At 46.3% G+C, this 26,101-nt stretch overlaps 1 protein-coding gene across 3 annotated transcripts in view; it reads right to left on the reverse strand.

Annotated features, from left to right (window-relative positions):
* USF2 (upstream transcription factor 2, c-fos interacting) overlaps positions 1–26,101 on the reverse strand; it is a 203,705-nt gene that overhangs the window by 115,405 nt on the left and 62,199 nt on the right. For all 3 annotated transcript variants that reach the window (XM_086929938.1, XM_086929939.1, XM_086929940.1), the window contains exon 5: positions 17,207–17,360. In XM_086929938.1, the coding sequence (XP_086786064.1) occupies positions 17,207–17,360 (154 nt within the window). The remainder of the gene's footprint in view (positions 1–17,206; positions 17,361–26,101) is intronic.

Genomic DNA, 26,101 nt, shown 5'->3' on the forward strand with positions numbered 1-26,101 from the left:
ACGAACCATGGTGTGGTCAAAGACTGGCTATAGGCAGCCTGCCACCACCAGACATGTTTCTGGACCCTTGCATTGAGAGCCTCTGCTCTCTGGGAACAGAAATAATGCATACCCTGGGCGGAGGGGTCACACCTCATCCCTCACGATGGGCACAATGCCAGAGAGGAAAGCTTCGAACGACTGCCGCCTTTGTAATGAGATCCCAGCCTCTGCTTCTAGGCTTGGGTTTCCCGAGAGGAAAGCTTCGAACGACTGCCGCCTTTGTAATGAGATCCCAGCCTCTGCTTCTAGGCTTGGGTGTGAAACCCTTGGAAGAATAGATGTGCTCACATCTGCCAACTCCACCCCTAAGGAAGGAGGAGGCCAGGTAAAGCACATCTTTCAGTGCCCGCCATCTTGAAGATGGGGAGACTCCTCCAATTCGGACAAGGACTATACTCCCCCTCCCACAGGAAGGAGGCATAATTGAGGCTGTAGTCCCCCCAGGGTGTAGCCCCCCCCCCCCAGGCCCTACCCAACACTCTCTTAAAACGCACCTACATTTAGTAATTAGGTGGCTCTCCCTGCCCTGAATCTAGTTCTAAGAAGAAGGACGAAGACGACAGTGCAGCGAAGTCTGAAGACGTCTACTGACTTGGCCCAAGCCCTACTGAGCTGTCTCCAGCTTCAAAGACCCCTGCAAAGGCCAGAGACTCCCAAGGAGAGTGGATCTCTCCCTAAGAAACCCACACAAAGGACTCTGGTGCCATTTGCAACTGCTAGTCTTGCCCACTCTTCACTAGACGCCTCCGGCTTGTGTCCGGGTAGCCCACCGATAAAGAACAGGTTCCCCAGCAATCCTGACCTTAAGTCTAGTGTTGGCTGACCCCTCTTGGACTCCAAGCCGCCGCCTGCAGACTGAATCCAGACTGGCTCTTGTACAAAGATTCCGACATCAAAAGGACACCGCCCCCCACCACCCCTCCCTGAACCCAAAGCAACTAGGCCTTGGTGGCTGAATCGACGGTGTCCCTACAACCCTCAACACCTCCATTTACCTCTGCTGTCGCTGGTCTCCCACCTGCAGCCTCTGGTGCAGCGCCTGCATCCTGTTTGTCCAACTGAGTTTCTCCATTATAAAGCATTAGGCGCCCGGCGCTGTATTTGCCGCCCCTGTGCCGCTGGTGTATGTTTGGTGCCGTCTTGTGCTCCCTTGTGCTTTATCTAACCCCCAAAGCTTGGCCCATGCAACCAAGGGTTCAAGCTCCCCCAGTCTCCTTTGAAACACACAGGGTCTATCTCCAAATTTGACCTCTGCACCCGGCCGTCACTGTGCCACTGGTGGTGCAGACTTTGTGCTTATAAGACCCTTGGCCTCTGCTGATCTTAAATCCAGAAGACTGGAATTATAAGTTGTATACTTGCCTGTGAAACTGCTTTGTTTTCCTCCATAGGAAAACATTGAACTGCTTGAGAATTTGCACTGTCGACTTTTTAAAGACTAAAGTATGTTGAAAAGCATACTTAACTTTTTGCGAAGATCTTGGTCTCCAACTAATACTTAAACAAAGCTTATTTTTATAAAATTGGTATGGATCTCCTTTTTTAAGTTGTGTGTCAGTTATTGGTCAATGCATGTGCTATAAGGATTAAGGGCCAGATGTAGGTAAGAAATGCGTTACTTACCTGTAACAGCAGTTATCCAGTATTGGTGTCTTTCATAGATTCACATGCCTGAATCATTAGCCGTCGTCGAGACGGGAGCCTCCGGTAAATAAAAAAGTAATGTCCATAGACATACATAGAGAAAAAGGGTCTAAGGGCCTCCCCTTAGTAGCCTTTCCTTGTCCTTATGTAAAAAGGACCAAACTCTCACAGTCAGCCAATCAGCTCCGACCTCCCTCTAGAACCTTCCTGGGAGGAGCCTCAGTCCCTCAGATTTTCGTACGCACCCAGCTAGGTTGGCGTAATATAGTCCGAGAGGGAGGTGAGTCCTTCCAGGGGAGGCGGGAGGGTTGCATGTGAATCTATGAAAGACACCAATACTGGATAACTGCTGTTACAGGTAAGTAACGCATTTCTTATCCAGTATTAGGGGTGTCTTTCATAGATTCACATGCCTGAATCAGAATAGCTAGCAATCATAGTAGCACATTTGTAAAGTAGAGTTGCTCTGCCGTCATGTTAGATAATGCATATAATATCATACAACACGGAGACAGCATAGATAGAACATCATCAGAGCAAGAATGTGCATACCTGGAAGGCGGGATGTAGGAAGGCTCACCTTACTGAAAGAGATGGCGAAGCACCGCCTGGCCCACTGCCGCATCTTTCTGGAGTTCGATATCCAGGCAGTAGTGTCTTGAGAAAGTATGCGGTGACTTCCAGGTCGCCGCTCTGCAGATGTCCAGGATCGGCACTCCAGCAAACAGTGCTGCTGACGTGGACTTTGCCCTGGTGGAATGAGCAGTAACATGATCATTCAAAGGCCGGCCGGCCTTGTCGTGGCAGAATGAAATCGCAGAGGAGATCCATCTGGAGATGCTTTGCTTCGTGAGAGGCAGGCCCATTCGTGGTCTGCTGTATTCCACGAACAGTTGTGAAGATTTCCTGAGAGCCTTAGTCTTGTCCAGGTAGAACTTTAGGCATCTCATAAGGTCCAAAGAATGCAGCGACCTTTCCGCTGCTGTTGAAGGGTTGGCAAAGAAGGACTTAAGGACTATTGGTTCATTGAGATGAAAGTCCGAAGGTACTTTTGGAATGAACTTAGGGTTTGGTCGCAGTATCACCCTGTCATGTCTGAATTGCATATATGGTTCCTGAATGGACAAAGCTTGCAGCTCGCTAACCCTTCTGGCAGATGTTAGAGCGAGCAAGAGCGCTGTCTTCCATGAGATGTGTTTAAGAGATGCCCGATGAATGGGCTCAAACGGGTGACGCATGAGTTGGTTGAGTACCAGATTAAGCTGCCATGTAGGAGGTACTTTCCGAGGCCTCGGAAAGGATCTGTATAGCCCCTTGAGGAATTGCTTGACTAGCCGACTTGACCACAGAGAAGGTCCTGTGACAGTTCTGGTGAACCGCGAGATAGCCGCCAGGTGAACCTTGATGGACGCATGCGCCAGTCCCGACTGAGCCAAATGCAGGAGGTATGGTAATATCTGTTCAGGGGTGATGGCGAGGGGCCGTAGGCCCTGGTCGGAACACCAAATGCAGAACCTCTTCCATTTGAGAGTGTAGGTTTTGTTCGTACTGTCTGCCCTTGCTTTGGCTAATACATCCCTGCAGTCTTGTGGGATATTCAGGCCACCGAACTCTCTGTGCTCAGGAGCCAGGCTGATAATTTGAGCGATTGGAGGTTCGGGTGCTGCACTTGCCCGTTGGACATCGTCAGGAGGTTCGGGTGTTGTTTCAGGCGAATCGGTGATCTGATGGAGAGTCGAAGCAGATCCGAGAACCAGTGTTGCCTCGGCCAGAACGGGGCAATTAGGATCAGAGTACAGGGTTCCACCTTCATCTTCCTGAGGAGCCGTGGGATCATCGGGAATGGAGGAAAAGCGTATGCAAAGGCGCTGAACCATCCGATGGAAAATGCATTTCCTAGTGATCCTTGTTGGGGATGCCAACTTGCGTAGCTTGGGCATTTGGCGTTCCTCTTGGTGGCAAAGAGGTCGATGTTCGGGACTCCCCATAGAGAAAAGATGTGAGTGAGGGCGCTGTCTGAAAGTTCCCACTCGTGGGAGAGGGATTTTTGCCTGCTCAGGGCGTCCGCGATGGTATTGTCCTTTCCTGGGACATATTCCGCTTTGAGCGGGATTCCGTGCAGCACTAGCCAGTTCCAGATCTTTTGCGATTCGCGTGAGACAGAGAGCGAACGCGTTCCCCCCTGTTTGTTGAGATAGTGCATCGTCGTGGTGTTGTCTGTCCTGACGAGCACCGGGGAGTTCTGGATGCGTGGCAAGAAGGCCTGGAGAGCCAGATACACGGCTCTTAGCTCCAAAAGGTTTATATGGAGCGATTTTTCCTGAGTGTCCCATTTGCCGCTGATCCGAAGGTCCTGGAGAACAGCGCCCCATCCCTCTAGGGAGGCGTCTGTGGTTATCACTAGAGGTGATGTTGGAAGGAGAAACGGTAACCCTACAGTTAGATTCTGGCGACGTTTCCACCATTGCAGAGCTTTGGACATTTTTGGTGTGATCCGAATAATGTCTTCGAAGGAGCCAGTACTTTGAGTCCATTGGCTCGTGAGTGCCTCCTGCAAGGGCCGCATTCTGAGTCTGCAGTGCGGGATGAGGAGTATGCAGGAAGACATCATCCCCAGGAGGGAGGTGTAAGTCCGAACTTTTAGGTGCGTTTTTGCTGCCACAGCCGTGGCCAGGGATAAGATCTTGTCCGTCCTCTCCTTCGAGGGGAAGGCTCTTGTGCACTCTGTGTCCAATGTGGCCCCTAGGAAGGTAATTTTCGTTGCGGGGACCATGCAGGATTTTTTGAGATTGAGCGTCAATCCCAGTCTCTGAAAGAGATTGGTGCAGGCGTTGGAGGATGTGACTGCGTCTCTAGGTGAGGGTGCTTTCACCAGCCAGTCGTCTAGGTAGGGGAAGACTTGGTGGCCCAGTTGACGCAGGAAGGCTGCCACTGGCGCAAGGCACTTCGTGAAAATCCGCGGCGCGGACTTGAGGCCGAATGGCAGGACTTTGAACTGATAGTGACGGCCCGCCACCTCGAATCTCAGGAATTTCCGGTGATTTCTGAGGATGGGGATGTGGTAGTAGGCATCCTGGAGATCTAATGATGTCATGAAATCTCCTTTCTCTAGAATGCCCAGAATTTCTTGAATCGTCACCATCCTGAACGATTGGCTCCGTAGGAAGGTGTTGAGCGCCCGGAGATCCAGGATGGGCCTCCACTTGTTCTCTTTTTGCTGTACAAGAAAGAAGTGGGAGTAAAATCCTTTCCCCTTTGAGGATGCCGGCACCCTTTCGATTGCCCCTTTCTGTAGCATTGTCGAAAGTTCCTTGAGAAGCAGGCACGGGTGTTTGTGCGTCCGTCTGCGTGGAGGGGTATTGGGAGGGATGGAGGTGAATTCGAGAGAATGGCCGAATCGAATAATTTGAAGAACCCACCGGTCCGTGGTGATGTACTGCCAATTGGTGAGGAAATGGGTCAGTTTTCCTCCAATTTGAAAGGATGGAGAGGGTGCTTGGACTGGCTGGAGTAATCGGTCACTGGCGGCCGCCAGCGCCCCTCTTGGTATTTTTACCTCTGTAGCTAGATCTTCCAAACGAAGACTTGCGGCCTTGTTGCTGTTTGTTTGGGTATTGGCCTTTGTGATTGTATGAAAACGAGGACCTGTTCTGATAGGAGCCTCGATAAGAGGACTGTCCTCTGGATCTGTTGCCCCGAAAGGACTGGTTTCTGGACTGCAGAGTGCCCAGTGCCCTTGCAGTGTCTGTGTCGTTCTTAATGGCCTGCAGTGCCTCGTCGATTTTTTCTCCAAAAAGGAGTTGCCCGTCGAAGGGCATGTCCAGAACCTTCGATTGTACTTCCTGGCGGAATGATGTCGGTCTCAGCCATCCTTGGCGTCGTAGGACTGCAGCCCCCGCAAGTTGATGGAAGACTGTCATGGCTGCGTCGATAGCACAGTCAATTAGTTCCGCTGCTGAAGATTGACCTTCCACCAGGAGCGCCTTCACCTCACCCTGGACTGCGTCAGGTAGTTCCTTCACGTAAGGGGCTATGTCCTCCCAGAGCTGGCGATTGTAACGCCCCAACAAGGCAATGGAGTTGGCAACCTTGATGGTCATGGCCGATGTGGATGTGAAACGTTTTCCAATCGTGTCAAGTTTCCTGCCCTCCTTGTCCGGGGGAGCGGACAGTGGTGAGGAAGGGTTGCGGGAGTGTTTCGTGGCCGCCTGCGTCACCACCGAGTCTGGTTTGGGGTGACCATTGAGGCAAGCCGCCGCAGTAAGTGGTGCTCTGTATTTCTTGTCTAGGCGTGGAACAACCGCCGGTACAGAAGCAGGTGTCAGCATTAATTTCTTTCCTTGTTCCCACAAAAATTCTATAATTGGAATAGCCTTTGCGGACTTTTGAGTCTGTTCCTTAAAATCGTGCAAGAAACAGTCCGTTTCTGTTGATTCCACAGCCATATGGAATCTCTTCGCTGCTCTCTCCACAAGCTTACGGAAGCCGGCAATGTCCACAGGCGGGGAGTCCGCTTGACGTGGTTGTGGTGAAGCTGGGGATGATGCTACATATTCATCCTCTTCATCCTGGTCTGAGTGGTCCGAGTGTACCTCCTGGACCTCTCCTTCCTCTAGTTCCTCCTCCTCCTCATCATCGTCCGAAGAGACCACCACCTGAGGCTGGACGTCATGGTGGGTTTGAGGGTGATGCGGAGTTTGTTTTGGTGCGGACATTGGTACTTGGACTGTAGGTGTCTGATTCCCCTTGTCCTCAGGCGCATGAATCTTAGGCGCTTGACCGCCTCTGTCCGCCTCTGGAAAGCGTTGCTTGTAATCTTGTACAAGGAATCTTAAGTCATCAACAAGGGTCGCCCGTAAGCATATCATGGGGGTGACTTCCGTGCGGACACTAGTATGGACAGAGTGTTCCTGATAGGTGAAGTCTTCTTGCTCCTCATCAGTGCTTTGGCATTTGATGTTAAGGTGCGAGACCGAAGTAGCGGGATCCAGATGGTCATCCTCTTCGGATTCTTCGCTTTGGAAGATTTCCTGAGGTGGTTGCTTTTCCACTTTGCTCGGAGACGTTGTTTCCGGGGTAATTTGTGGTTTGTTAGGCTTGCCAGACTGCACATCAGAGCCTGTCGTCGTCGAGGGAACCGTCGACGGCGGCAGCATCAGGGTCGATACCTCTACCAGTTTCGATTTTTTCCATGGCTCCGGCAGTGCCCCCTTTGACGACGAGCCCTCCGTCGACGGTGTCGTCGTCGAGTCCTTCGTCGACGGAGTCTTTGGTGTCGTCGTCGTCGAGTCCTTCGTCGACGGAGTCTTCGTCGACGGGGTCATCGACGACGAGCCTTTCGTCGACGGAGTCGTCGACGAGGTCCTCGTCGACGGTGGAGTGGGCGATGGGATCTTGGTCGACGGTGCTTTCGTAGACGACGTCCTCGTCGTCGAGTCTCTCGTCGACACCTTCGTCGTCGACGGTGGGATCCTTTGTAGCGCCTTCGACGACGATGGGCTCGTCGATGACGACGGCGTCGTCGACGGTGTAGTCTTCGTTGTCGACATGGTCTTTGTCGTCGACAAAGATTTTAGAAGAATAATAGAAGAAACAGGTCTACCTGAAGATGAGGAGGACGTAGTCGTCGTCGTCGCTGAAGGCGACGACGCTGATGTGGTAGACACTGTGGTCGTGACTGAGGTAGTCCTCTGGGCTTGTCTAGAGGACGGAGCAGGCATCTTAAAGGTTTTATCCTCCTTAGCAGACACTGAAGATGTCGCAGATCTCGCCTCTGAAGACTTTTTGTGGGTCTTCGTAGGAGGAGTGTCTGAGGGGCCAGGGGAAGACACCCTAGGCCTCTTTTGAGAGACAGCTGAGGTCCTGGAAACACTGCTCACAGAGGAGTCCAGATTGTCTCTGTCCTTAAGCCTGTCCAGCCAAATAAGAAGGCGACCTTCCCTATCTCTCACGGTCTTTTTTGGAAAAGACCTACAAATCTTGCATTTGTCTGAGACATGGTCCGGGTAAAGGCAATACAAGCACAGGTCGTGCTGATCATCCACATGGATTCTTTTCTTGCTACAGGAAGAGCAGGCCCTGAACAGGGCTTTCTTCTTCGAGTCAGACATGGAAGAAGCAGTGGAAAAAACACACTTACTGTCAAGACAGTGTAGTGAAGTAGTCCTTGAAGAGTTGAGGGTTCAGAGAACACTTTCCAAGAAAGTTTGATGGATTTTGAGTAATCCTGAGGAGAGCTCAGGCTGGAGACTCCCTAGCACAACGTGCGGTAGAAAATCTGAGGGACTGAGGCTCCTCCCAGGAAGGTTCTAGAGGGAGGTCGGAGCTGATTGGCTGACTGTGAGAGTTTGGTCCTTTTTACATAAGGACAAGGAAAGGCTACTAAGGGGAGGCCCTTAGACCCTTTTTCTCTATGTATGTCTATGGACATTACTTTTTTATTTACCGGAGGCTCCCGTCTCGACGACGGGGAATGATTCAGGCATGTGAATCTATGAAAGACACCCCTAATACTGGATAATTCATATTTACCGACTCTTAAATAGCGAATTTTACTGATTCGGTATTTAAGAGTCAGTAAATATGAAGGGGGGAGATGTAGGTATTACAGATTCTGTAAATACCGAATCGTTAAGATTCGGTATTTACCGAATCTGTAAATACCGAATCGGTATTGCCCATTGATTCCTATGGGCCTTAAAGAACGGTATTTGCCACCTACATCCGGCCCCAGGTTACTTTCCCTGCACGCATCGGTTCTTGGCATATAGAGCTGTAGATTCACATGCTTTGCAGTCTCCTGCTATCTAGTGTTGGGTCTGGATTTTTGCAAGTTGTTTTCTTCTGAAGAAGTCTTTTGAGTCACAAGGCAAGGAGACTCCTCCTTTCGGTGATAGTGTAGTGCACATGGGCATAGACTCCATTGTTTGATTGTTTTCCTGCAAGAGGGTGAGAATGGAGTAAGTAAGTGTAGTATAGAGATATCCATGTATATATAATGTAAATAATAAGAACTGCAACAACCACAGGTGTCCGGGGAGGAGGGAGGGCACATGTGAATCTACAACTCTTCACGCCAAGAACAAATGCTTATAGGGTAAGTAACAATCCCTTTGAGGCATATGTGCTGTAGATACACATGCTTTGCATAGACTGTTTAGCAGTACCCTCCAAAAGAGGTGGCTAAGCAGTGGAAGTTGCAGTTGTTTGAAAAGTGTTTTTAGCACGGCCAATACATCCACGCAATAATGTATGGTAAATGTGTGTGGTGTAGACCATGTAGCTGCTTTACAAATGTCAGCTATAGTAATGTTACCCAACAAGAACATGGATGCTATTTTACAAACAGAATGTGCTCTAGGGGATCCAATTAACAGTCTTTTGGCTTTAATATACCATGTTAGGATACATTTAACAATCCATCTAGAAATACCACATTTAGATATAGGTTTTCCTTTATGAGGGGGAGCAAAGGCAACAAACTGTTTTGCAAAAAAATGTTCTATCAATATAATACAATAATCTCTTAACAATGAATGTAAGTAGTGCACTTTCTGCTACTGAACCAGGATGAGGGAAGAAGACAGCTAACTCAACTGATTGGTTAATATGGAAGCGGAGACTACTTTTGGAAGGAACGTTGGATTAGTTCGAAAAACCACTCGGTCTTTATCGAGTTGAAAGAATGGTTCTTCTAAAGTTAGTGCCTGAAGCTTACTGACATGGCTTAGAGAAGTGATAGAAATCAAGAAAGCTACTTTCTAAGAAAGGAACTGCAGTGGGCAAGTGTGCAATGGTTCGAAAGGTGGACCCATAAGTCTGGTTAGAACAATATTAAGGTTCCATGCACGTGCCAGTGGCACTTTTGGTGTCATTACTCTTTTAAGGCCTTCAGTAAAGGCTTTAATCACTGGTACTTTTAGTAGAGAAAAGAGTTGTCTGTTATGACTCTATGCAGCTACTGCTGGAAGGTGTAGACGCATGGATGTGTAGGCAAGGCCTGCACTTTGTAGATGGAATAGATAAATGATTTTTTTGTGGAGAAGCATCTAATGGATCAATGGTTTGGTTATTACAATATATAACAAACCTTTTCCATTTTGCTGCATAGCATGCTCTAGTACTAAGCTTTTTTGTTACTTTAAGAATTGTCATGCAATCTGGTGTTAAATTAAAGTACCAAATTCTATGACTTCAGGAGCCAAATCGCTAGGTTGAGCTCCCTGGGGTCTGGATGTCTGATTTCACCATGGTTCGGAGTTAAAAGGTCTCTGGGGAGGTGAAGCTTCTCATGTGGAACTACTGAGAGTTCTAGAAGTGTGGAGAACAATGGTTGACGAGCCCATGTGGGATCCACTAAAATAAGGGTGAGGGATGTTTGTCTGAGCTTCCGAACCAGAAATTGAAGAAGCGGGAGAGGCGGAAAAGCGTAAGCAATTATCCCTGACCAATTAATCCATAGGGCATTGCCTTTGGATAGAGGTTGTGGGAACCTGGAGGCAAAGTTTGAACATTTTGAGTTCTCTGCTGTTGCGGAGAGAGATCTATCTGTGGAAACCGGAATTTGTGACAGTACAGGAGGAGAATTTGTAGGTGGACTTGTTGCCACATCCTGTTGAAGAGGTCGGCAAATTTGTTGTCCGTCCCTGACGGTGTTTTGCTAGCAAGCAGATTTTGTGATGTATTGCCCAAAGCCAAATGGTCTGAGAGAGGCATGATAATTGTGGAGAGCCGTTTTTGTACAAAGTACATAGCCGTCATATTGTCCCTCTGGCCTAAGATAACTTTCCACATCAGATGAAGTAGAAATGCTTTGAGCGCTAGGTGAACAGCTAGAAGCTCTAGGTAGTTGATGTGGAGACTTTTGTTTTTGACGTCCCAGAGACACTGACCTGTTAGAAGTTGTAGATGGGTACTCCACCCTGAAGGGAGTTGCATTCTTTGTGAGCACGACTTTGGAATAGGGTCGATGAAGAGTACCCTTTTGACAAGTTGTGGGTGTTCCACTGCAGAGAGTGATGGGTGTGGCTGTCTACCTACACTAGATATTTTAGTTGACCCTATGATTGATTCCATGGTCGTGCTAACCATTCCTGTAAAGGATGCATGTTTAATCATGCATGAGGGGGGAGGGGGGATTGTTATGAAGTTGCTGTTTGTTGGGCGATGGAGAGGCACATGTTAGGGTACCTCTACCTCGGCCTTAAAATTGTTCCCTCTGTAACAGTCTTTGTAAAAGAGTGTGTGGGGGCTGGGGGGGGCAAGGGGGGGGGGGGGGGTGGATTCTGTGGTTTATAGGAAGATGCGTTGGCATCTGTGGAAGTATTTTTGGAGCCTTCCCTGCGGAGTGGTCTTGATCCAGGACCAGGCAGTTCGGGCTGGACTGTTCCCATGAGGCACAGGGTCAGACTGACTTGCGTATGGCCATGTCTGAACTGGGGTGGTGGAGAGTGCTAAAGAACGGTGATGGATTAAACCCAGATCTGTTGACTGGGTGTGAGTGTTTGATTGGTTCAGATGCTCCGTCCATCACCACCCCCTTTTGTACCGCTTTGTTCGCCATAAGTTGGCAGGGTATGCTGAGACGCGAGTCCCTTGCACACTTTGCCACTGGATTCAAGCAAGCCTGGCTGAAGACGGAGGTAATGCCTGAAACCGGTCCTAGGAAGCTTGTTTCCGGTCCAGGGAAGGCATGGCTTGGCAGTTCGGGCTGGACTGTTCCCATGAGGCAAAGGGTCAGACAGATTTGCATATGGCCATGTCTGAACTGGGGTGGCAGAGTGGGCTAAAGAATGGTGATGGATTAAACCCAGATCTGTTGACTGGGTGGGAGTGCTTGATTGGTTCAGATACTCCGTCCATCACCACCCCCTTTTGTATCCCCTTTAAAATGAGCAGCGAAAGGAACCTCTGTTAGAGAGCGACTGTAGTGCCCCCATAGATTTAGCTACTTCTGTATCTTTTTTCATTTTTTTAGTGATTCCTCCACTTGAGAAGCAAATACATGTTCCTTGTCGAACAGTTAATTTAGTATCGTTTGTTGTACTTCTGGTTTAAAACCAGAGATTTGTTACCATGCGTGTCTTCGGAGGAGAAAACTAGTTTTGACTCCGTTAGATGCTGCTGATACTGCAGCCAGAGCACACCTAATAGAGGAATTCTAAATTAGTTTTTCCTCTTGCATTAGGTACTGCCCTCTTTTTCTGTGTTCTTCTAGAAGTTAGTCTTCCATTTCGTTCCAGTGGGCAAAAGACCTTGTGTATTGGCTATACGCCAGTCACTCTTACCCGAGGCCTCTATTAGCTTGTACTCTCTGAGCGGAGGTGGTGCATCCCCTGTAGTTTGTGAATTTGCTCTTAACAGCAATGGACAGAACCAAGTAATCTAAAGTAAGCTGTCTGTTAATAAAAATTGGGTCAGATGGAGGGGGGTGGGGGAGAGGGGTGTTCATATTTTGAATCCACCCTAGGTGTTATAATCCGCGCCCTCACTGGATCCTTAAGAATGTCCTCAGCATGCCTCATCATACCTTTTAACTTAAGTAATGATTGTCTTGTCTAATGTGTGGTCCATAATGTTTTGAATAAGACATTTTATTCCAAAGATTCCTTATGTAAAGTGACTCCATGGTATGTAGAGGTCCTGGCAATTACCTCCTGGTATGAGGTGTCATCAGGAGGGAAAGGTTTATCAGGGTATAGATCTGGGTCTGTATCTGTAGAAGGATCTATATTGTAATCATCCCATGGATCTGGTGGTGGTTGTCCATAAGGGTCATCCCATTCCCTGCATCAGGATCTGTAGGTGGATAGCCCTGTGGTGTGATTTCTAGAGGGTCTGCTGGTGTTACAATATGTACTGGTGAAGAGGGTGGATGGGTAGGAGAAATAGTAACCATGTCCTTTTTAGGAGGGATTATCTATCCAGTGTCTATCTTTCTTTTAGAGGATGGTACCACTGGTTTTGCTGCAATATGTCCAGTGTCTTGATTTGTATCCAGTGTCTGGATTTATATACAGTGTGGTGTACCACGGTTCTCTGGCCCAAGTTGGAGCAACTAGAATGAGTCTTAGGGTTGCTGTAGTTTGCGTACCCCTAACGGAAGTAGTGGGAAAGGCGGAAAAGCGTATGCAAATTTTCCGGACCAGTTCATCCATATCGCATTGCCTTTGGACAGGGGGTGTGGATACCTGGTGGCAAAGCTTGGGCATTTTGCGTTTTCGTGGGTAGCGAAGAGGTCTATCTGAGGTTGCCCCCACAGTTGAAAGAATGGTTGAAGAACTTGCGGATAAAGTTCCCATTCGTGGATCTGCTGTGTTTGTCGACCTAGCAGATCTGCTATGGTGTTTTGTACTCCTGGTACATGTTGGACTAAGAGAAAGATCTTTAGTGGTATAGCCCATCTCCATATTGTCTGGACTAACAGAGAGCTGTAGAGAGTGTGTTCCTCCTGGTTTGTTTATGTAGTACATGGCTGTCATATTGTCTGTGCGGACTAAGACAGCGCTGCCTGATACTTGCTTTTGGAATGATTTTAGGGCCAGAAATACAGCTAGTAACTCCAGGTGGTTGATGTGGAGTGACTTTTGTTGTGGTGTCCACCTGCCTTGCATGGTGTGATGCAGTAGGTGAGCGATGCATCCGCTGTTATGACTTTTTGAGAAACTGGCTCTAGAAACGGTCGGCCTTTTGAAAGGTTTTTGGTGCTCCACCATTGCAGAGAGCGATGAGTCCGACTGTCTACCAACACTAGGTCTATTAATTGACCGTGAGCCTGGTTCCATTGAAGTGTTAAGCACTCCTGAAGTGGAGGCATTTGTAGTCTTGCTTGAGGTACTATGAATATGCAAGATGCCAGCATTCCTATGAGTTGCATGAACACTCTAGCTGGAAGCGCTTGGCGGTTTGAATTTTGTTAGGAGAGTTTGTACACTTGTTATCCTGGCTGGAGATGGATAGGCTAATGCTAATTCGGTGTCTATTGTAGCACCGAGATATTGTTGTACATGGGACGGTTGCAGATGTGACTTGGTGTGATTCACTGTGAATCCCAAGTCGTGGAGTAGTTGAATTGTGGCGTGAGTGTGTTGTACACACTGGCTGTATGAGCTGGCCTTTATGAGCCAGTCGTCTAGATATGGGAAGACGTGAATATGCTGTCTTCTTAAGTGTGCTGCTACTACCGCTAGGCATTTGGTAAACACCTTTGGTGCTGTTGTGACTCCGTATAGGAGTACTTTGAATTGGTAGTGCTGACCGTCTAGTAAAAATCGGAGATATTTTCTGTGCGCTGTGTGGATAGGAATGTGGAAGTAGGCGTCCTTGAGATCTATTGTGACAAGGAAGTCGTTTTTTTTTAAAAGGAGTGGAAGGACCTGCTGGAGTGTGACCATATGAAAGTGGTCTGATTGTATGTACAGGTTTAGGAGTCTGAGGTCTAGAATAGGCCTTAGAGATCCGTCCTTCTTTAGAATTAAGAAATACAGGGAGCATACTCCTTTGTTTTGCTGATGCAGTGGTCTTATTTCTATTGCATTTTTCTGCAGGAGGGATATAACTTCTTGTCTGAGCAGTATCAAATGTTCTTGTGACATTGGATGCTGTCTGGGTGGTATGTTTGGGGGGTAGATGTTAGTTCGAGACAATAACGTGACTGAATTATTTGTAGCACCTACCTGTCTGATGTGATGTCTTTCCAGGCTGGCAGGTATTGTTGTAGCCTTCCCCCGACAGGAGTGGAATGCGGCGGGGGAAGGGGAGGGAAGTTATTGGGCAGAGGTGGAGGCAGAGCGGGAGTTGTTGTTTTTACCTCTGCCCTTATTGTTGTTACCTCTGTAACCACCTCTTTGGTAGCCGCTACTATAGGTGGATCGTGTGGGGGCTTTTTTAAGAAGTAGAGGGTGTGTCTGAAGAGTATCCCCTGGTGGCGTTCCTGTAAGATGAGCGGCAAAATGAGCGCCTGGGAGCCTGCGACTGCAAGGCTCCCATGGATTTGGCTGTATCGGTATTCTTTTTCATCTTTTCAAGGGATACATCTACATTAGGTCCGAATAAGTGTTGCTCATCAAAGGGCTGGTTAAGTATGGCACTATGGACTTCATGTTTGAACCCTGAAATGCATAGCCATGCGTGTCTATGCAACAGAACACTGGTATTAATTGCTTTGGAGGCAGTGTCTGCTACATCTAGTGCACAACGAATAGAGGTGTTTGTGATGTTTTTACCCTCTTGGATAAGCTCATTTGTCCCGTTTTTATACTTATCAGGGAGGTGCTGCATTAATGATTCTAATTCATCGTAATGTGACCTGTCGTATCTTGCCAATAATGCATGTGTATTGGCAATACGCCATAGGTTTGCTGCTTGAGATGCAGTTCTTTTACAGGATGCGTCAAGGAGCTTAGACTCTTTATCTGGTGGGGGAGCTTCACCTGATGTTTGTGATTTTGCTTTTTTGCGTGCATTAGAGACCACAAGAGAGTCTAATGGTGCTGGGCCTTTAATATATGCTGGATCTGAAGGAGCAGCTTTATATTTCTTCTCTATTCCTGGGTTGATGTCCAGAGTTCTAACTGGGTCTTTGAAGACTTCAGGAGCAAGCTCAATAACTCCCTTAAGCATGGGTAAAATTGATGCGGACCTTTGTGCGTTTTCAAAGGTATCCATTAGGAAGTCTTCTTCTACAGGTTCAGTGTTGTAGGTCAACCCTATGATATTGTGCAGCCCTGTGTACTAGCGGATTAAATCCCATAGTGTCTTCTGGTGGGGAAGGCCTACAGGGATATATGTCATCTTGAGGGACGTCTGGAGTGTTATAATCATTCCAAGGGCCAGGCAAGCCCAGAGGAATAGACTGATCTGGTGGCTCACCATCTGCACAACCCACTGTGTCATCAGAGCTATCATCCCTGTTGTCATCATCTGCTATGGGAGAAGGTGTAGGGGAGTGCTGTGGTAGGGGAGGAGGCGGTGATGATATATGTGGAGGTGGAGAGAGAGGAGGAGGAGAAGGAATCCTTAGAGGAGAGGTAGCGATGTCCTTCTTTGGATGAGGGGCAGGTGTAGGTGTGTCCAGTGGTCGTTTCTTTGAACTAAGAGTTAGTCGACCAGTGGTTGGATCCTTAACCAAAAGTCTTTTGTGCAGGGTCTTGATGAAATAAGTCCTCTGCAGGAGGCAGACCCTTTGGTGCGGAGGGCTTTCTCGGCACCGAGCTGTGAGCTTCTTTTGGCTTTGAAGCTTGTTGTTTGGCAGTGTTTTTAGCTGGGGAAGTATGTGCCTTTTTCAGGTCCGATGATGTTTTCGGTTCTGGTGATTTTTTCGGCTCCAATTATTTTTTCAGCTTCGAAGCAGATTTGCTTGGGTCAGAGTGTGGTTTCGGTGCCGAAGAGCTAACAATAGGCTTCGGCGCCGATTGTTTCGATGTCGATATGGAGGCAGACAATGGTATCTTTTTCGGTGCAGGTAGATGTGTGCGTGCACCATGGGCAGGCTGACTCGGGCCCGAGTCGCCAGAAGGCTTAGTGGGCTTCTTAGCGGAGCTCGAAGGCGGGGCATGGCAGCAATGTCTCTGTGTGCGCCCGAGTGCGAGGATGTGACCGAAGCCTTTTTTGAATGTGTCGAGGAAGGGTCGGGGTCGACGTTCTTACTTACGACCCTTTGTGCTGGAGTGATGTCCTCGACTTCGGAATCTTCGGCCTCGGGGTTGCTCTCGATGCCATGCTGCTGTTCTGGGACGCCGACACCCTCTTGGAAGATGTCGTCTGGAATCGTAGCTGATGAACGAACCATTGATCTCCTAGCTCTGCGGTCCCGGATCGTCGTCTTGGAGCGGAAAGAGGCACAAGCGGAACAGTCTTTGGCCTCGTCTTACGGTGAGAGGCAAAGGTTACACACCTCATGTAGCTCTGTGTGGGGAAACTTCGACCTACGTAGAGGACATTTTTTAAATGGTGTCCTTTCCATGAGCTGGAAGTTGAGGCCTAGGTATGCCCGAAGGCCTTAGTCGACGACCGATATCGAAGACTACGGAGTTGAAGAGTAGCGTCGACTGGAAACGCGTTTGAAACGATATCGTCGAAGCTGGTGAGGATTGCGCGCCGAAGGAAATCGGTTCCAACACTGAGCGCTGGAAACACATCCGAGCCCGGTGACGGAAAAAAACTGAGGAGGATTCACCTATCCTGTGACTTCCAAAGACTTTCTAGAACAAAAACAAACTGCAAACATCCGGGCCCAACACTAGGTGGCCATCTATGCACAGTGTGTAATCTAAAGCTCATATGCCTCGAACAAAAGATTTTACTTTTTATTTTACAGGGATTTCTCAATTCATCGACTCAACTTTACAGGGGATCGAGTTTTATGCAGCTTACTAATAAACTACTTCAACTTGGCATTACCAAATCAAAAACAAAAACAAAACATATTTTGTATATGCTTTATAAATAAATAGGTTAAAAAAGTTGCCTAAACAACATTTCCTGCAAAACAAATATTTAAACAGCCGGTATCAAGTCTCACCTCCTGCTTGAGCCAGTGATTGATCTGTAGTCTGTACAGACACTGCTGTAGCATCTCCCACAGTGGAAGCGGGAAAATAAGCAAATCGTGCCTCCCCACTACTTGTGTCTGTCGCTGGGCTACCGCCATTGCTGAAAGGATTCTGTATTACAGCCTGCAAACAATAGCATTGATCGTTGAGTGCAAACAGTTTCAGGAGATAAAAAGACAAATAAGAGAGGATCAGGTAGGTCTTCCCACTTTATTTACCAATATTCCTAAAGTGATAATACTGGAGAACAAAAATTTACTCACCTCTGATAAGGATTATCCAGCACTGGCACCTTTTATAGATTCACTAGTTTGAATTGTTTCAGGTCCATCAAGCTGGGGACACTCTATTTAAATTGTTTAGTTAGCAGTGTCAAATGCATGCATTTACTGTACCTTGTCGGAGTGACAACCTGCCACCTCGGACAAGGATTATGTTAATTAACCTGTAAGCATTTGTTCTTGGGATGTTGTGCTGTAGATTCACATGCTTTGCATACTTCTGTCATGTAGTGTTGGGTCCGGATGTTTGAAAGTTGTTTTTCTTCTAAGAAGTCGTTCGAGTCACGAGGCAAAGTGACTCCTCTTGGTAATAGCACGCATGGACAGCGACTCCATTGCTACGTTGTTTTCCAACAGGAGGGTAAAAATGCAGTATAAGTATAAGTAAGTGTAAGTTAAGAAATGTCCATGCATATGAAATTATGGTTAAGAACTGCAACAACCATAGGTGTCTGTGGAGGAGCGGGGGGGCGCATGTGAATCTACAGTACTACATTCACATGTAAACCCCGTCTCCACCACCTACGCACGCAAACTAATCTAAATAACTTCTTAGCCTACTGGGCGAAGAACAGAATACAGAAACGCTACAGGATTGCTATCCTCATATACCTAATACCAACACTAATGACACTGGCTGCAAGTCCACAAAATACTGCTCACTCCTCTACAAAACAAAGTCACACAATTTCCAAAGCATATTCTCTAAACGGTCTACTAATAAATGCTCGGTCGCTATGCTCGGTCGCTCTATAAGAACAAACATCACATCCACAACTCCTCACGGAGGCAAAACCAAACATACTATTCATTACTGAATCATGGCTGGGAGATGATATGGCTCCACTCCTGCTTTAAACCGTTCTTCTAGACTATCAAACGATCACCTGAAATGTATAGACAAGAAACGAGGTGGCCTAGCTGTTGTGTTCAGGCAAACATTACATATTACTAAAGTTGATGATGTCTCCATAAAAGATTGTGAGGCCTTTTTCACCATATGCAATCCTACACAGTCTTCCTCCTGTAACTTCCTGCTCCTTTACAGATATCAAGCTAACAAGGCAACTTTCCCAGACGCACTACTAGACACTGTTTCAAACCTGATAACACTACACTCCAACCTGGGTGACCTCAACATTTGGTTTGACAAACCAAATATGCCCCATCCGAAAAACAATCATTGCTTACCTAGAAAGCACTGAACCTGCATTAGATAGTCCACGAACCCACACACATCGCTGAACACATCATAGAGGTCATTTTTGCTACTACAGAACTAGTTACCTATCAAACAATGACTCCAGTCTCATGGTCAGACCACCATTTGCTTGCCTTCCGACATAAAACACTAAGCGACACACCTAAACTTTTGATATCCCGATACCATTAAAAACCACACAACTGAACAAAGAAATCAAGCACCTTGGAGAAATACAGAGATAAGAGACAAAACAACCAATCAGAATGCTGCAACGTGCCCGGCTTAAAACAAATGCCAACCAAGACAAACATCGCCTACAGAAACTTTACAGATTGTACAAGCCAGATATCAATAAAGCGAAGAAAAAATACTATACACAGAATTCAAAATGCTAAATGTGCAAATAAAAATTTCTATAAAATTCTCAATGAATTTCGTAAACCAAATTGCCTAGAAGCAGCTCATCCCATTACTAAAGAGTTCACAGACAAACTGGCAAATCATTACGCGGACAAAGCAGACATGTAAGTCTCATACTTCAAAACAGAGACAAAGCAACAGCACTAACCCATTTACAAAGCTACAATTCAATAAATACTCTAACCCAGCATCTCTATTCTTTCCAACACGTTTCATGTGATAAATCTATGGACCTGATCAGAGCAAGGAGGCCTGCCGGCAGCCCTTCTAACCCATGTCCACCACAAACCTTCAAGACAATTCTTTCAACAACCTCTGCTGACACTCCAGTAAGAAAAATCATCAACAACCCCTTAACTACTGGAATATTTCCAAAAAACTCAAAAAGTCATACATACAACCATTACAGAAGAAAACTAACTTGGAGCAGCTGAACCATGACAACTGCAGACCGATTTCAAATTAATCTTTCCTCGGCAAACTGATAGAAAGAGCAGCTTTCGCCCAGATGTCACAATTCATTGAAGAGAATGCCATACTTTGGCTTCCAAACAGGATTCAGTCCAGGAAGAGGCATAGAATCTGCCCTCCTTGCCATCTGGGATGACCTGAAGACCACAGTTGACTGCAACGGGGTTGCCTAAAAGTGATTTGTGCGCTATATAAGATTCTTTGACTTCTCTTGGGCCTATTGGCTGCCTTCGACACAGTTGACCAGGACACTCTGATACAAAAACAAAACCAAGCTGGCATAGAGGCGACTTCTCTAGACTGGATTGCGTCCTACCTTTGCAACAGAGCTAATGTCATCCATACCCCACCTCTCTCCAACCCGTACTTCACAAAAGCAGGGGCCCCTCAAGGCTATATCATCTCACCCGTGCTTTTCAACATCTACATGGAGCCATTACTAACACTGGATGTCCTATGTGTGGTGCGCAATGTCTCAAATAAAAAATCTTCCATACATTGTTTATGTAAAGTAACCCCCATGATATGTTGCTGCCATAGTAATGAGCTCTTTATATGATGTAGTATCTTCAGGAGGTGAGGGGTTGCCAGGAGGAGGGTCAATATCATAATCCTGCCTAGGGTCTGATGGTGGTGGTGCACCACAAGTGTCATGTCCCCCATCTGTATGTGGAGATCCAGGAGGTATAATGTTTAAGGGATTCTGTGGTGAATGAGGTACAGAAGCCACAGGTGGCATGTAAGATGGAGAAGGGAGAATAGGGTGCAGAGGACTGGTAGCCTTATTGTTTTTAGGTCTCGGCTAGTGTAAGACTGCGCATATGCGCAGTCGAGCTGGCGAGATTTAATGATAGAGGTATTTTCACTAGCGAGGTTAAGCCCCGCCCCTCTTTTCCATTGGCTGGCATCACCGTTCATGCTAAACGGTGGCCAGCCATTGGAGAAGAGGTCCTAGTGACGCACTTCTTTCTCTTTAAGCCCTGTCCTTTTCAGACTGGGTTTCTTGACTTCCTTCTGTTGTAAAAGAATTTTCTTCATAGGTATTGGCAAGTCGAGACAGCCATCCATTATCGTTTGGTCCGTCCTCTTTCTAGAAGGCTTTGTAACGCTCAACCGAATTCTAGTCCGGATGATGACCGTACAGTAATATAGCGGTCGAAACGCAGTCAACGCTTTTTGTGGCCATAATCCTTTAAGGACACATTATTTCTGTTTGTGTTGTTCCTTTACACATGTAATGTTTTTTGTTGCCACATGTTGGGTTTGTGATGTTTGTTTTTTCTATACCAACACTGTCTTGAGCGTAACTATCCTTTTTAACTTTAAAATATATGGAATAAACTATAATGTTTTTTGAAATTTATAATACTTCTTCTGAAATTATGTATTTATAGGTTTCTTTTTCCTTTCTTTATGTCAAAAAACGAATTTCCCTTTGAGCACCTTAATGTGAGCACCAATTCATACAGACCAAATAGACATCAATTATTCATATATAAAGGCCCGCACTCGGAGCAATGCAGTAAGTAACACAAACTCTGCAAAAACAAATACATTCAGTGTGTACAGTTTATTCATAGATATATAAAAGCAATAAAAAACAAATTAAAAAAGTATATAAAACATAGGGAACACAGACAATATAAAAAGGAACAAATCATATACATTAATTCATCCAATCCTTTTCCTAAAGTTAAGGAGGTGCAAATGAGGTATATTCAGCAACAATCAGAATACTCCTCGTGCGTTAAAACGCTGTCGATGTCTGCATGGACCACAGCTTGAATTAGCTGTGTGGCATCAATTCTGTTTTTTCAGCTCATTTCAGCTTTGTGTACAGTATTATTTGATTATGTCAGTCTGTTTTTGAATCTAAGGCATATTTTATCTTAATTTAAGAAATTTTGGGAATACAGCTAATAATATTTTCCTGATTAAGGTGGCTATATGCTAACTGTCCGTCAAAACACGTTGAGAAACTAAGGGAGAAGTACAATACCCATTGATTGAGGAGGATTCGGATTGTTGCTGAATATACCTCATTTGTACCTCCTTAACTTTAGGAAAAGGATTGGATGAATTAATGTATATGATTTGTTCCTTTTTATATTGTCTGTGTTCCCTAGGTTTTATATACTTTTTTAATTGCTTTTATATATATGAATAAACTGTACAAACTGAAGGTATTTGTTTTTGCAGAGTTTGTGTTACTTACTGCATTGCTCCGAGTGATAGGTCTTTATGTATGAATAATTGATGTCTATTTGGTCTGTATGAATTGGTGCTCACATTAAGATGCCCAAAAGGGAAATTCGTTTTTTGACATAAAGTCAGTAGTTGTTACCCCATCCCTTTGGTATTGGGTCCCTCTCTCTTTTTTTAGAGTTCTTTTTCCTTTCTCCTTTTTTTCTTCATATTAGATTTTTTCCCTCTTATTCTGGAGCAGAAGTCTCCAAATCTTCCTGTTTAATATCTTCGTGCCCGAAGGTATCAGGTGTGTGTTCAAACTCCTGTCTCTGTATTTCTCTGCATCGTACCTGGTGGTCCTGTGAAATCTTTTTCGATCGAAAGGACTGAAAGGCCTACCAATCTTCCTCTTCGTGCTCGGGGAACAAAAACATGTTGCATACCTCGTGAAGGTCGGCCCGCAAGTATTTGGAATGGCACTGGGGGCAGAATCGAAACAGAGTATCATCGATGGTGTCAACTGGATAAAAAGTAGCCCAGGTAGACTTGAAGACCTTCTGGAAGCTGTTTCTCGGCCAGCACATAGTAAGTCTTGATGAAGAGCAATATCAACCTTGAAATGGTCCTCTTCTACACAACTATACCTCTTCTACACAACCATGTTACTTAATACCAATTAATGTATTTGTTTAACGCACTTTTAGGGCCAAGCCAATGGAGTCTTTTCTCTTTCATGATTTAAGGGGGAGCAGAGAACGCAGGCGGGATAATGCATAGCCCAACAAGAAAGATTCACTGTCCCCACACAGGGATGTAGATGCCATTTTTACTCTGCCACACACGGCCTTTTTAACTCGTCCACTGTGTTATTCAAGGGTCCCACCAAGCGGTTGTAACTAGTTAAATGCCCCAATGCTCTAATCAACTTGGGGTGCAGAGCCTCCTGGCACAGGACCCAGGACACCACTCTCCCTTGCTTGTTGCAATACCACATTGTGGTGGTGGTGTACATGAAAACCTGTACCAGCTTCCCCATGACGGACGGCAAGAAGGCCTTCAGTGCTAGACGAATGCCATGCATCTCTAACAGAGGAATTTGAGGCCAGGCTTTCCCAAGACGACCTCCCCAGCTCAGCAGTAATCCATCAGTCACCAATGCTCTGGGCGGAGAATGGAAACTTCACCAATTGCATTAGATCAGCCACCACTACAAATTATGAGCAGTCGTTGACAAAATCTGGAGGACATCCAATAGGTTTCCTCGGTGCCGGGCCCATCCGAACTACAGGTTCCCTTGGAGAGCCTGCATGTGCCCAGGTAGATGCAGGAGGTTGAGAGCACAGAAATCAGAAGCCTCAAAACTGCTTTCACCAAGATTCAGGACAGAGTTTGAAACATCGAGATCATAACCTGAATCTCCTCGACTCCCTGTGCCTGAGGGAAGGCCTTGAACAACTGCCCTTTATGCACAATAGTGGCAATGAATGGCAGTCTCTGCGAAGGAACAAGGTGTGAATTTGGCCAACTTTGATCCTCAGGTAATGTCTGCGGGAGTGCAGAAAAGGTATATGAAAATATGCATCCTGTAAGAAGTTTCTGGGTCCAGTCTGGCAAGTGAGGAGTATTCTAAAGTGAGGAGTCTGCATTTAGAAGAATCCATCAGAAATCAATGTTGGCTTTTTAGGCTATGGAGGTTATGTCTGCATTGGCTTATTACAGCTTTTATCTCCAAAACAATGCACAGACTTAAAAAAAAAAAGCGAAAGTGTTCCTGGGTCCCCATAGGCCGGCATAAATATTCCACGCTTTTGACTTTAGTGCAGAATCCTGTGGTTGGGTTGAGAGCTAGGATTAACAAGTAACATTTCCTTTTCTAGGTTGTTCTACTAGAAAGAATATGGGTAGGATGTAGGTGACCATTTGAAAATTCACCCGGTACTGCTTGAGGAGTTGCGACAGCTGGTGTACAAAGATATGCAAGAGCAAATAAGAGGGATCATTTCTGGGGTATGTTGCATGATATTGTGAGGATGATTCCAGTGAACACATTGGTCAGTGGCTGAAAAAAAAAAAAATAATGGATCCAAACCTGTTCAAAACACGGCAGTCCAATTCCTCAACTTTTCAAGGAGGGTGTGTTTTTGGTTATTCTACAGTGGCACACTCTCCACAGGCTGTGAAGATGACATATAAAAGCTAGTCATTTGGTACACATTAATATTCTTCAATTACGAGTCTCCACGCTATTGTATGAGACTGAACCTCCTGTACGAACCAGTCTGAGAATTGCTACTGAAACCTGTGCGGGAATTGGAAAATCTAATGTTGTAACCATATTGACCATCCAACAGTCTATTTTTATCCTACCACAAGAAAAGCAGCATTATGGTTATAATGTGGTAATTTGGCACCGGATCAAGACAGTCCTTCACCAAACTTCTCTTCTTAGGATGTACCCTCGGAAATCTGTGAGAAAGCAACAGAAAAGGAGCAGAGATGCAGGTGTCAGACTACGCCTACTGTGAATGGGGAGTGGATGGCATGTCTTCGGCACAAAATGAGCAGTTGGAACTCCGCTGAGGATGCATTATAGGATAATGGAGATTGTGTTCTTCTATTCTCAAATGACAAAGACTGATATGTGGCTGTTCACTGGGGAGCAATGTCTCGACATTGAAGAACAAATGCACGTAAGGGTGCTTAATGGCTACACTTAAAATCCCTCAACATTAAGATCTGCCTCAAAAGTCCAACAGGTTCCTGTAAATTGCTCGACATGGACAGCAAGCAAGAATGACAGTCAAGCTGCTTTTTTTAGGTCGAGCCCAGCGTTCCAACGCATACGTTGGTCGCTCTGCGAGGCATGCTGTAGTAGGGTCTAATGTAGAGGTGCTGTGGGTGCCCCACCCATTTTTTCATTGGCTGGTGTCATTGTCCATGGTAAATGCTGTCTTCTGATTGATTCAGAGTCTCCTTAGTCCCTCCTTGTTACCGCCCTGTCTCCTTTTATGACCGCTTATCAGGGCTGGATCTTTTACTTGCGGCGTTACACTGTCTCTTTCATTAGTCGGTAAGCAATTTTTTTTCCATTAAATTGAACACTTGATCAAATATAAACAAGCGGCTGCATTTGAGTAAAGGCAACAGCTTGTTATTTTTGCACCGCTGTCTCATTCAGAGGGGACAAGGCATGATTCCTCAATACTTTAAGATGTTTCGCGTTCCAGAAAGTGAGCGCTCAAGAGATGTAAATCCTGATTGCTCGAGGGGGCGCAGGAGACCGCTGATCTGCAGGGGTTGTTAGTCAAATGGAAAAGTGAACCAGTGTAAAGTAAGAGGAACATGTACTAATCTCTGGAGTGTCTGCAGCAGAGAGGGACCCAAGACATCTCTGGGTACCAGGAGGATCTTGACGGTTCAGTTTGTGCCAACACCATACCTTTGACACACTTCTGGCTTTTGAGTTTTCTGTGGCAGGAAGAAAATGGAAAGTTAAGTTTCCATTCTTCAAGCAAGAGTAGGATAAACTGTGATTTGTTAAAAAAAAAAAGAGAGAAATACCGAAGCCTCAACTGCATGGCTCCACCACCAAAACGACCTGACTATGAAAGTACAGCTGCAAATTAAATAAATGAACTCCAAGAGAGCACGAAAGATCGAGAGAACAATAGACGAATGGATGAACTGGCTGATAAGAGATTGATGGCGCGATGTATGGGTTTGGTGACAGGTGGACAGCCTGAAGATTACAATTTTTATATAGCGCTCACTGTCCCAGCTATTCGATATCCGAGTCACGTAAATATTACATATTTAAAAGGCTAATGCCACTTTAATAGTAATCCCATGTGCCGATCACGGAAGGATGAAAAGCTGAGTTGGCCCCGACGGGATTAATAAACATGTGACCTACAAGTCACTGAGCCATCTTGCTGGCTCCATAGGTAGGCTGAGAGAACTCTGCTTTGGCTTTGTTTCGCCTGAGCCGGTGTCCATCCATACACCCAGACTTTAATTCAAACACACAAACCTGCATGAATTTTGATGAAGTTTATGCAGCACAGGCCTATCCCGCTGCAGATTTGCCTTTGGCTCCCCCCACGCCCACACCGACACCCACACCCCCATACATCTTCCACGGGCTGCCTTCACTCTGGAAATTGAAAATAGTGAAGCGCCTGCATACCGGTGCCTGCCCCCACCCAGGTGCTGAACCAGGACCACATGGTGCCATATGCGCCTTCTCCAGGTGGGGATATGGCTCCAGCCACGGCCTGTGCTGGACAAGCCCAGCCACTACT

The sequence above is a fragment of the Lissotriton vulgaris genome, chromosome 7, assembly GCF_964263255.1.
Source record: "Lissotriton vulgaris chromosome 7, aLisVul1.2, whole genome shotgun sequence".
Taxonomy (NCBI): domain Eukaryota; kingdom Metazoa; phylum Chordata; class Amphibia; order Caudata; family Salamandridae; genus Lissotriton; species Lissotriton vulgaris.